This window comes from Trachypithecus francoisi, unplaced genomic scaffold (genome assembly GCF_009764315.1).
Source record: "Trachypithecus francoisi isolate TF-2019V2 unplaced genomic scaffold, Tfra_2.0 Contig01585, whole genome shotgun sequence".
NCBI lineage: Eukaryota > Metazoa > Chordata > Mammalia > Primates > Cercopithecidae > Trachypithecus > Trachypithecus francoisi.
Genome location: NW_022681444.1, coordinates 5,133,688 through 5,146,182, shown reverse-complemented (window position 1 = coordinate 5,146,182; position 12,495 = coordinate 5,133,688). Strand labels below are relative to the sequence as shown.

The 12,495-nt window shown below is 55.4% G+C and overlaps 1 protein-coding gene across 1 annotated transcript in view; it reads left to right on the top strand.

Annotated features, from left to right (window-relative positions):
• Positions 1 to 10,646, top strand: part of NIBAN2 (niban apoptosis regulator 2) — a 66,549-nt gene extending 55,903 nt beyond the window's left edge. Inside the window, exons 9-14 of the mRNA XM_033191694.1 lie at positions 5,391 to 5,578; positions 6,531 to 6,686; positions 7,130 to 7,246; positions 7,468 to 7,575; positions 7,688 to 7,799; positions 8,550 to 10,646. Of these exons, the coding sequence (XP_033047585.1) occupies positions 5,391 to 5,578; positions 6,531 to 6,686; positions 7,130 to 7,246; positions 7,468 to 7,575; positions 7,688 to 7,799; positions 8,550 to 9,142 (1,274 nt within the window). The 3' untranslated portion in view covers positions 9,143 to 10,646. The remainder of the gene's footprint in view (positions 1 to 5,390; positions 5,579 to 6,530; positions 6,687 to 7,129; positions 7,247 to 7,467; positions 7,576 to 7,687; positions 7,800 to 8,549) is intronic.
• Positions 10,647 to 12,495: the final 1,849 nt, after the last annotated feature.

Here is a 12,495-nt window from a genome sequence, read left to right as displayed (position 1 = left end):
TGTGTGGAACAAAGAACATTAGCTGGGCTGGGGTGGGGGTGGACATCTAAATATTCTTGGGTGAAAATGCTTTGGTCAGAATGTTCTGGAAATGGTCCCCAATCACAAGGAAGAAACCTTTTACATAATTATGTAGAGCCAGCCACACCATTCCAGAGAGGATTGCCCTGTGTTGTAAAAGCAGAGGCTCATTAAATCTACTAACGTAGTTTTCATTGCTGTTGTTCTTTGTTCAAACGAAGAAGCGAGACCCACCCCAAAGGAGTTTTTTGTCTATTTCTAGCTAAGCGGAACACTGCTGACACCTCTGGGCTGGCAGTTTTCTTATTTATTTTCATGTTTAATTTTTGTGGGTACACACTAGGTGTGCATATTTATGGGGCACATGAGATGTTTTGATCAGTCATACAATGTGTAATAATCACATCCTGGAGAGTGGAGTATCCATCCCCTCAAGCATTTATCCTTTGTGTTACAAACAATCCAAGTATATTTGTTTAGTTTAGTGGGGTTTTTTTTGAAACAGAGTCTCACTCTTGTTGCCCAGGCTGGAGTGCAGTGGCGTGATCTCGGCTCACTGCCACCCCCGCCTCCCAGGCTCAAGCTATTCTTCTGCCTCAGCCTCCCGAGTAGCTGGGATTACAGGCACACGCCACCACACCCAGCTAATTTTTGTATTTTTAGGAGAGATGGAATTTCAACATGTTGGCCAGGCTGGTCTCAAACTCCTGACCTCAAGTGATCTTCCCACCTCGGCCTCCCAAAGTGCTGGGATTACAGGTATGAGCCATCGCACCTGTGCAGCCTCTTTTGGTTATTTTTAAGTGTACAATTAAATTATTATTGATTATAGTCACCCTGTTGTGCTATCAAATACTAGGGCTTGTTCATTCTGTAACCAGAAAGGGGTCCCGCTATCAAATACTAGGGCTTGTTCATTCTGTAACCAGAAAGGGGTCCCGATCCAGACCCCGAGAGAGGGTTCTTGGATCTTAAGCAAGAAAGAATTCAAGGTGAGTCCATAGAGTTAAAGCAAGTTTATTAACAAAGCGAAGGAATAGGCTGGGTATGGTGGCTCACACCTGTAATCCCAGCACTGTGGGAGGCCAAGGCGGGCGGATCACGAGGTCAGGAGATCGAGACCATCCTGGCTAACACTGTGAAACCCCGTCTCTACTAAAAATACAAACATTAGCCGGGCGAGGTGGCAGGCGCCTGTAGTCCCAGCTACTCGGGAGGCTGAGGCAGAAGAATGGTGTGAACCTGGGAGGCAGAGCTTGCAGCGAGCGGAGATCACACCACTGCACTCCAGCCTAGGCCACAGAGCGAGACTCCGTCTCAAAAAAAAAGAAAGCGAAGGAATAAAAGAATGGCTACTGCATAGACAGAGCAGGAGGGCTGTTGGTTGCCCATTTTTGTGGTTATTTCTTGATGACATGCTAAACAAGGGGTGGATGATTCATGCCTTCCTTGTTTAGAGCACATAGGGAGACTTCCTGATGGTGCCATGGCATCTGTAACCTGTCATGGTGTTGGCAAGAGTGTAGCAGTGAGGACGACCGAGGTCACTCTCGTCACCATCTTGGTTTGGGTGGGTTTTGGGCAGCTTCTTTTTTTTTTTTTTTTTGAGACGGAGTCTCGCTCTGTCTCCCAGGCTGGGAGTACAGTGGCCGGATCTCAGCTCACTGCAAGCTCCGCCTCCCGGGTTACGCCATTCTCCTGCCTCAGCCTCCCGAGTAGCTGGGACTACAGGCGCCCACCACCTCGCCCGGCTAGTTTTTTTTATTTTTTAGTAGAGACAGGGTTTCACCGTGTTAGCCAGGATGGTCTCGATCTCCTGACCTCGTGATCTGCCCGTCTCGGCCTCCCAAAGTGCTGGGATTACAGGCTTGAGCCACCACGCCCGGCCTGGGCAGCTTCTTTACTGCACCCTGTTTTATCAGCAAGGTCTTTAGGACCTGTATCTTGTGATGAGCTCCTATCTCATCCTGGGACTTAGAACGCCTTCACTGTCTGGCAGTGCAGCCCAGTAGGTCTCAGCCTCATTTTACCCCGCTCCTATTTAAGATACAGTTGCTGTGATTCAAACGCCTCTGACATTTCTATTTTTTGTGCCCATTAACCATCCCCGCCTCCTCCTTGCCCGCCCGACTACCCTCTCCATCCTCTAGTAACCGTCCTTCTACTCTCTATCTCCATGGGCTCGATTGCTTTGTTTTTTGTTTGTTTGTTTTTACCTTTTTTGTTGCCCTCACAGGGGAGACCCCCTCCAAAATGTCAATTTGCTTTAATTTTTAGATCCCACACATAAGTGAGGACACGCGATGTTGGTCTTTCTGTGCCTGGCTTAATATCATGACCTCCAACTCCATCCATGTTGTTGCAAATGACTGAATCTCGTTCTTTTTTTATGACTGAATGGTACCCCATTGTGTGTATGTACTGCATTTTCTTTATGCATTCATCTGTTATGGACACTTAGATTGCTTCCAAATCTTGGTTATTGTGAACAGAGCCGCAACAACCACGGGAGTGCAGATATCTCTGTGACGGGCCGATTTCCTTTCTCTGGGTATATACCCAGCAGCGGGATTGCTGGATCATATGATAGCTCTATTCGTTTTTTGAGGAACCTCCAAACTGTTCTCCATAGTGGTTGTACTAATTTACATTCCCACTGTGAACCCCGAAAATTTGAGACAGGTCTCAGTTAAATTAGAAAGTTGATTTTGCCAAGTTGGGGACAGGCACTCATGATACAGCCACAGCAGGTCCTGATGACATGTGCCCAGGGTGGTCAGAGCATAGCTTGGTTTTATGCATTTTAGGGAGACCCGAGACATCAATCAACATACGTAAAATGGGCCGGGCGCAGTGGCTTACGCTGTAATCCCAGCACTTTGGGAGGCTGAGGCGGGTGGATCACTTGCGGTCAGGAGTTCGAGACCAGCCTGGCCAACATAGTGAAACCCATCTCTACTAAAAATATAAAGCTTAGCTGGATATGGTGGTGCATGCTTGTAATCCCAGCTACTCGAGGAGGCTGAGGCATGAGAATCGCTTGAACCCGGGAGGCAGAGGCTGCGGTGAGCCGAGATCAAGCCACTACACTCCAGCCTGGTCAACAGTGACACCCTGTCTCAAAAAAAAAAAGTAAAATGAACATTGGTTTGGTCTGGAAAGGTGGGACAACTTGAAGGAAAAGCAGGACAATTCGATGCAGGCACGGGGCTTCCAGGTCATAGGAGGAAAAGAGACAAATAGTTGCATTCTTTTGAGTTGATGATTAGCCTCTCCAAAGGAGGGAAGCAGATATGCATTTATCTCAGTGAGCCGAGGGGATGACTTTGAATTGCTTACTCTAAGCAATTCCCAGCTTGACTTCGTAATTCTGGGGGCCTAAGATATTTTCCTTTCACACCACCAATAGCTTACGGGGAGGTTCCCTTTTCTCCGCATCCTCATCAGCATTTGTTATTGCTCGTCTTTTGGATAAAGCCATTTTAACTGGGGTGACGTGGCATCTCATTGTAGTTTTGATTTGCATTTCTCTGATCAGTGATGTCAAGCACCTTTTCACATGCCTGTTTTGTGTTGAGTGCCTTTTCATATGCCTGTTTGCCATTTATATGTCTTCTTTGGGGAAATGTGTATTCAAATCTTTTGCCCATTTTAATTGGATTACTAGGATTTTTTTCCCTATAGACTTGTTTGAGCTCCTTATGCATTCTGATTATCAATCTCTTGTCAGATGGCAGTTTTCTTAGTTTGTTGCCATAATGGTTTCAGAAAGATCAGGGTCCAATCTCAGAATACCTTGTCATTTTTCCTGCATGGATTCCCATCTTTATCCACTACTTCTCTGGAATCATTCAGCTTGCTAATATTACCCCCAGTGGTTTTCTTCAAAAATAATATTGGCTCACACCTGTAATCTGAACACTTTGGGAGGCCGAGGCGGGTGGATCATGAAGTCAGGAGATCAAGACCATTCTGGCTAACAATGGTGAAACCCCGTCTCTACTAAAAATACAAAAAATTAGCCGGGTGTGGTGGCAGTGCCTGTAGTCCCAGCTACTCGGGAGGCTGAGGCAGGAGAATGGCGTGAACCCGGGAGGTGGAGCTTGCAGTGAGTGGAGATCACGCCACTGCACTCCAGCCTGGGTGACAGAGCGAGACTCCGTCTCAAAAAAAAAAAATATTGGCCAGGTGCAGGGGCTCATGCCTGTAATCCCAGCACTTGGAAGGCCAAGGCAGGAGGATCACTTGAGCCCAGGGAGTTTGAGACCAGCCTGGATAACACAGTGAGACCCTGCCTCTTAAAATACTATTACTACTACTACTACTACTACTACTACTACTACTACTACAAGTACTGATGGGGGCTGAGTGCAGTGGCTCACGCCTGTAATCCTAGCACTTTGGGAGGCTAAGGTGGGCGGGTCACCCGAGATTCGGAGTTTGAGACCAGCCTGGCCAATATGGTAAAACCCTGTCTCTACTAAAAACAAAAAAAAAATTCACTGGGCATGGTGGTGTGCACCTGTAGTCCCAGCTACTTGGGAGGCTGAGGCATGCGAATCACTGGAACCTGGGAGGCAACGGTTGCAGTGAGCTGAGATTGTGCCATTGCACTCCACACTGGGTGACAGCATGAGACTCTGTCTCAAAAATCAATAATAATAATAGTATTGATGGGAAGAGAGAGTTGGGAAGGGCTGAAAAATTACTTTTTGGGCACTGTGCTCACTGCTTGGGTGATGAGATCAATCCTGCCCAAAACCTCAGCGTCACACAACATACCCATGGAACAAACCTGCAATGTACCCCCCGCATCTAAAATAAGAGTTGAAATAAAAATGATAATACTATTAGAGGCTGAAGTGGGAGGATCGCTTGAACCCAGGAATTTGAGGCTGCAGTGAGCTTTGATTATTCCACTGCACTCCAGCCTGGGCGACAGAGTAAGACCCTGTCTCAAATAAAATAATAACAGGCCGGGCGCGGTGGCTCACGCCTGTAATCCCAGCACTTTGGGAGGCTGAGGCGGGTGGATCACGAGGTGAGGAGTTCAAGACCAGCCTGACCAACATGACGAACCCTGTCTCTACTAAAAATACAAAAATTAGCCGGGCGTGGTGGCGGGTGCCTGTAGTCTCAGCTACTCAGGAGGCTGAGGCAGGAGAATGGCTTGAACCTGGGAGGTGGAGGTTACAGTGAGCTGAGATCCGGCCACTGCACTGCAGCCTGGGTGACAGAGCAAGACTCCATCTCAAAAAAAAAAAAAATAGTAATAATAGTAATACAGTAGCCTCCAGCACCTGGGCTGTGGGATGACTGAGAGGTGCTCCTTGGGGAGCCCCTGCTGACCCGGCTCCCTCGGGGCACAGCCTTCATCCTCCCAAAGGCAGAGGTGTGTGTGCGAAATCATGTCCAGCCCTACATCCCGTCCATCCTGGAGGCCCTGATGGTGCCCACCAGCCAGGGCTTCACCGAGGTGCGGGACGTCTTCTTCAAGGAGGTCACGGACATGAACCTGAACGTCATCAATGAGGGCGGCATTGACAAGCTGGGCGAGGTGAGGCCGGCACTGCCCCTGGGAGGGGGTCTCCTGAGAGAAGGTCTGGTCTGTCCCAGAGGGCCCTGGCTGTGTGACTCGGGGCAGCCGTTCCCCTCCAAAGCCATCCCTGTAGACGGGGAGGGGCTGCTGGGGACTAGGGACCAAGGCCGTGAGGCCAGAGCTGTTGGAGTCCTCATGGGGCCTGTAGTTAGAGGAAAGAGGGAACATTAGCTCCTGGCCGTCAGCCTTTAGAAACCAAGAGTGGTGCTAAAATAGAAAAGAAGTTAACAGAGAAGAGAAGGAAGGAGGGAAAGAAGGAGGGAAGGAGAGAAGGGGAGAGGGATGGACGGGCTTCGGGTGAACGATGAGATCAATAAGGCAGAATTCACAAGTCACACGCCGTGCACATGGAGACAGTCCTTGCCCTTCCTTCAGTTGTCTGGCTCCCGGGGTGGACGTCCTTCCCCAGTCTCCATCTGGGGGTGGCTGCCTGGAGCCCACGTAGCTGTCAGATCGAATTTATCCCGTATCTTCGTTTCCTCCTTTATACTCTGAAATGGGGAGTCCACAGACCATAATAATCCCAGAATCTGAGACCTGGAGAGGACCTTGGAGAGCATGAAAGCTCTCTCCCAACTTTGAAGCTGAGGAAACTGAGGCTCAGAGAGGGTGAATGACTTGCCCAAGGTCACCCAGCCCCTCAGAAGGGATGAGAGCCTTCTCCCGGCACCTAGGCTGCCTCTCCACAGTGCTGTGCCGCTGGACCGTGCCCTCCATGCCTTCAGAGCCTCATGCTTCTGTCCTGGGCGCTCCTGGGTTTACCTTTGTGGCCATCACCACCAGGTGGCCATCCCTGGTAGCAGGCGCCAGCCCCAGGGCCTGGACTTTGAGGACCCAGGCAAAGTATGTATGGGGGGGCTGCCTGGCCACAGGGCGGCCCCACTCAGCCCCCGCGGCCCGCCCCCTGCAGTACATGGAGAAGCTGTCCCGGCTGGCGTACCACCCCTTGAAGATGCAGAGCTGCTATGAGAAGATGGAGTCGCTGCGGCTGGACGGGCTGCAGCAGCGATTTGATGTGTCCAGCACGTCCGTGTTCAAGCAGCGAGCCCAGATCCACATGCGGGAGGTAGACCCGAGGCTACGACCCCCACTCCACACCCTGCCCACCGCCTTCCACAGGCCCCCTTCCCCAGGAGGGGTCCCTTCTGCTCCGTCCCCTGTCACGCCGTAGCCACGCTTGCCTGGCACACTCTTTCCTCCTCTGCTTGGAACATCTATGCCTCCGGCCACCTGGCTAATTCTGACTCACTTCCCAGGTCTCAGCTTAGAGACCCCTTCCTCCAGGGAGCTCTCCCTGCCCCCCAGGCCCCTTCCCATGTTTCCTGTTGTCTTGAGGCAGGGACTGGCCTGAGTGTGCAGCGCTGTGAGTGGGAGAATGAGTGAGTGGGCACAGACTGCTCGCTATGCCTCCCTGGTAGGCCTCGGGGTAGGGGGCTGGTTGAGGATGAGGACTCAGGAAGGGGCCGTGGTCACCCTGGGGACTTCACGTGTCCGCGGTGTGCCCCGCAGCAAATGGACAATGCTGTGTATACGTTCGAGACCCTCCTGCACCAGGAACTGGGGAAGGGGCCCACCAAAGAGGAGCTGTGCAAGTCCATCCAGCGGGTCCTGGAGCGGGTGCTGAAGGTGAGCGGCCCCATGCCCTGCCCCAGACCATCCTAGGTGAGGCCGAGCCCCGAGCCCCATCCCCGGCCACCACCAGGATTGCTGCCCCTGCAAGGAGGCGCCATGGTCCTCTTGTGTGGAGGAGGACTCGGAGGCTTGGGTCAGACCGCTGGCCTCATCCTACCCTCAGGGCCAATGGAGCCCACTGACCTGCAGGCCCCTGACCCCCTGGTTCCCTGCAGAAATATGACTACGACAGCAGCTCTGTGCGGAAGAGGTTCTTCCGGGAGGCGCTGCTGCAGGTCAGCATCCCTTTCCTGCTCAAGAAGCTGGGCCCTACCTGCAAGTCGGTGAGCGGTCCCCACCTGCTCCAGCCATTTGGGCCCTAAGTTGGGGGTGGAGCCCACAGACCTGCTCTACCCTTGGCCCTGACCTCTCACCTCTGCCACCCCACCTGGGCAGGAGCTGCCTCGGTTCCAGGAGCTGATCTTCGAGGACTTTGCCAAGTTCATCCTGGTGGAAAACACGTACGAGGAGGTGGTGTTGCAGACCGTCATGAAGGACATCCTGCAGGGTGGGTGCCATCCCGGGGTGGGGACTGTTGTCAGGAGGATGCTGAGGGGGCAGCTGAGAGGTGGTGGCAGCTGAGGGGGTCAGCTAAGGCACAAAGAAAAGGCCAGACTTGGCCGGGCGCGGTGGCTCAAGCCTGTAATCCCAGCACTTTGGGAGGCCGAGACGGGCGGATCACGAGGTCAGGAGATCGAGACCATCCTGGCTATTATGGTGAAACTCCGTCTCTACTAAAAAATACAAAAAAACTAGCCGGGCGAGGTGGCGGGCGCCTATAGTCCCAGCTACTCGGGAGGCTGAGGCAGGAGAATGGCGTAAACCCAGGAGGCAGAGCTTGCAGTGAGCTGAGATCCGGCCACTGCACTCCAGCCTGGGTGACAGAGCGAGACTCTGTCTCAAAAAAAAAAAAAAGAAAAGAAAAGGCCAGACTTGCACCTAGGGGCTGGGTGAAGCCCACCGTTGGCTGTGTGGCCCCAGGAGCGGACAGCCTCGCATCTCTGTGCTTTAGTTTCTTCTCGTGTCCTTGGCTTTGCTGGGAGGCTGGGATGAGTGATTAGATGGCATGTGGTCAGCAGCCTGGGCCTGGAGTTAGCATCACAGCCTTGCTGCTTTTAGCAATGAGGCCTGGAATAAGTCACATCCCAATCACAGACCCCCATGGTGGGATGAGACAGGTGTCCTTTGAGCAGAGTCCAGCATGGGGGCAGCTGTGGGATCAGTGCTGTGTCCTGAGCCTTCCCCTGCGGCCCTGCAGCTGTGAAGGAGGCTGCGGTGCAGCGGAAGCACAACCTGTACCGGGACAGCATGGTCATGCACAACAGCGACCCCAACCTGCACCTGCTGGCCGAGGGCGCCCCCATCGACTGGGGCGAGGAGTACAGCAACAGTGGTGGGGGCGGCAGCCCCAGCCCCAGCCCCAGCACCCCGGAGGCAGCCACCCTCTCGGAAAAGCGACGGCGCGCCAAGCAGGTGGTCTCTGTGGTCCAGGATGAGGAGGCGGGGCTGCCCTTTGAGGCTAGCCCTGAGCCACCATCACCTGCGTCCCCGGACAGTGTCACTGAGATCCAAGGCCTGCTGGCCCAAGGTCTGCGGGCTGAGAGCCCCCCGCCAGCCAGCCCCCTACTCAACGGGGCACCCGCCGGGGAGAGTCCCCAGCCCGAGGCCGCCCCCGAGGCCTCCTCGCCGCCTGCCTCACCCCGCCAGCATCTCCTGCCTGGAAAGGCTGTGGACCTTGGACCCCCCAAGCCCAGCGACCAGGAGACTGGAGAGCAGGTGTCCAGCCCCAGCAGCCACCCCGCCCTCCACACCACCACCGAGGACAGCGCAGGGGTGCAGACTGAGTTCTAGGCCAGTGGGTCCCTGGCTGCTGCACACGGCACGGGCCGCTCCCTTCTGGGCCCAGGCAGGCTTGGCTCTGAGGAGGGTACCCTGGTCTATGTTGTGCCTTGTGGGTGGAGGCGGGGCAGGGCTGTGTGGCACCACCAGGGAGCGGGCCCACCTGAGTCACTTTATTGGATTCAGTCAACACTTTCTTGCTCCCTGTTTTCTCTTCTGTGGGATGATCTCAGATGCAGGGGCTGGTTTTGGGGTTTTCCTGCTTGTGCCGAGGGCGGGACACTGCTGGGGGGCTGGAGAGCTCCTCCCTTCCTGTCCTTCTTCTGTGGCCTCCGTCCCCTCATGGGTGCTGCCATCCTTCCTGGAGAGAGGGAGGTGAAAGCTGCTGTGAGGCCAGTGGGTTCCCGCCCACTCACCCAGGGGCTGGCTGGGCCAGGACAGGAGAGGGAGCGCAGTGGCCCCCCTGGCCCTGCTCCTTCCGCAGTTAGGGGTGGACCCAGCCTCGCTTTCCCCACTGTTCCAGAGAGAAGGGGAAGGAGGGGGTCTTCAGGCTGGAGCCAGGCTGGGGGTGCTGCGGGGAGGGATGGGATTTAGGGGGTGCCTCTTGGGGGTGGGTGGGCCTTGGGTGAAATGAGAAAGGCCCAGAACGTGCCGGTCTGCAGAGGGGAAGTGTCCTGAGTGAAGGAGGCGATCCCTGTCCTGGGGGATGCTGGGAGTGAGTGAGTGAGATGGCTGAATGAGGGTGATGGGGAGCCTGAGGTTTTATGGTCCCATGTATCCCCTTCTCCTGGCCCCAGCCTGCCTCCCTCCCGCCCACCTGGTCTCCTTCTGGTCCCCGTCCCTCTGGTGCTTGGAGCGGGAGCGAGGGGTGTAGTGGAGCTGGGTTCTGTCTTCTCTGGGCCACCCTGAGGTCCTCAGTGGTTGTCTGGGGAGCCGGACAGGGATCCTGAGGGGTACAGGGTGGGGGAGGCCTCCCTGAGGGTCTGGGGTCAGGCTAGGGTTTGACCTGTGCTGCCTCTCAGTCACCAAGTCACCTTCCCCTGAAGATCCAGTCCCCTCTTTGGATGTCCTCGTGAGTCACTCTGGGCCTGGCTGTCGTCCTGACTCAGCTTCTTGTTCCTGGGACAAGGGTCAAGCCAGGATGGGCCCAGGCCTGGCATTCCCCACCCCAGGACCCCCAGACCTCCCCCACTGCTGCTTTGCTGGGGGCAGGGCAGAAATGGACTCCTTCAGGGTCCCCGAGGTGGGGTCCTGTCCCAGCCCTGCATCCTCCGTGCCCTAGACTTGCTCCCCAGAGGAGGGGCCTTGACCCACAGCACGTGTGGTGGTGCCTGGCACTCAGGGACCCCCAGCCCCCCAGCCCTGGTCTCTGGCGCATGTCTTCCCTCTTGTACCGAAGATCTGCGCCTCTAGTGCCTTTTGAGGGGTTCCCGTCATCCCTCCCTGATATTGTATTGAAAATATTATGCACACTGTTCATGCTTCTACTAATCAATAAACGCTTTATTTAAAGCCAGTTGCCTTGAGTGGTGCTGTGGGGGTAGGAGACAGGGAGGCCTGGGCTGGGGACTGTGTCTAGGCCCCCATATGGCTCGGCTTTCTGGGCTTCTCACTTGACTGAGTGCCTCTATGTCCATGATCTGAGTTCTTATTCCATTTTACAGAGGAGGAAACAGGCTCAGCGAGAAGGGACTTGTCCAAGTGACCTGCTTTCTTGTGGCAGCTCAGGCAGCTTCCTCAGCCAGACCTGTGCCAGGTGCCCCTCGGGCAGCCTTGGGCGATGGTGAGGCCAAGAGGGACGGCAGCAGGCAGCAGCTTCAAGGCCATTCAGGGCCCTGGGGTGCCCACAGCAAGGTGGGCCCAGGCTTGGGCTGGATCCAAACAATGATGCCGGCTCCTTCAACGCTCCCAATCACACACTACTGTTTACCAAGCGCTCACTGTGGGCCAAGCGCTTTGTGTGTGGGAACAGGAGCCTCGAGAGAGCTCTAGAAAGTGGACACTGTTGTCACCACCATTTCACCAATGTGTAAACTGAGGCCTAGGAAGGTGGGGAACCTGGGCCAAGATTATGTGGCACAGGAACACCCCTCAAGCCCCCACAGCTGTTGGTGGTGGGTTGCCCCATCTGTGGGTAGAAACATGTCCCTACTGGGTGGGGTGGCAGCCAGTCACCTTGGGGATGTTGGCTTCTCTGGTGCCAGCCTGTCCGTGGTGGCCTAGGGCTTGGGCCTGGGCCTCCCTTGGTCAACAAGGGCTGAGGTGCAAAACACAGGACTGCAAGGCCCGAGACCAGGGATGTGGCTGTCCCTTGCTGTTGTCCGTGGCAGGTCACTGAGCCTCGAGCTCCTCCATGAGGCCTCCCTGGGCCCTAGTGAGAGTGTAAGGAGATCTGCAAAGCACTGCGCTCCAGGAGGTAGCCCCACCTGTCTCAGTCTCTCCCCTCTTGGCCAACTTGAGCCCAGGAGGGTGCTGGGAGGAGGGGGAACTGTGGGTGGGAAAAGGCCACCCAGCACCTGCCCAGGAAACGACTCAGATGACAAAGGGTGTTCGCCTGCCCCGTTCAGTGCACAGGACTGATGATCTCAGTGAGAGGGAAGCAGGCCCAGGCGTAGGGATTTTTCTGCCACCCCAGGACCTGAACTCTCCTGCCTGCTCCTGCGGGCACTGTACTTGGGGCAAGCACTCAGCGCCCCCTGGAGGCCACCAGCTGGTCAGGGCCGCATCACGTCCTGTGTTGAATGCATAGGGCAACTGAGGGCAACTGGGGCCCAAACACTGGCCACGACCACTGAGTAAGCTGGAGGCAGAGCCCAGGTGCTCCGAGCAGGCCTGCCACGAGCCCAAGGAAGAGGCTGCACCTGGCTCAACACCATCTGCCAGAAAATGTGTAATCAACGTGCACCCCTGCAGCGAGTGCAAGTGTATATGGCTCCTAGAATTTGCAGTGACCAACCTGCACAACTGCACGGGTTTGAGGGTGAGAATGCTTCTGGGCCTCAAACCCCGCATCACCATGTCCCAGTTGCAAGGCCCTGGGCATTTACCCCCAGTCAGCCTCAGCTGCCTCACTGGGATAATGAACGGAACACACAGGGCTCCTCTGCTCATGGAGGCACAGGCCGCAGCCATCACGGGCCCTGGCTGCCTCTGGGCCCCAGTTTCCACCTGTGAAGGGGGGGCGCTGGGATAACGTGACATTCAAGATGGCCCTACCTGACCGCTCCTTTCGATTGCGGTGCGGCACGCTCCTGCCTCCTTCCCCGAGAAGAGCTGCCCACTGCCCTAGCCCCATCCCCAGACCTCATCCCCTCCCCTCCCTGGGCTCCCATGAGGACCCAGCGATGACTCAGGCCAGAAGCACG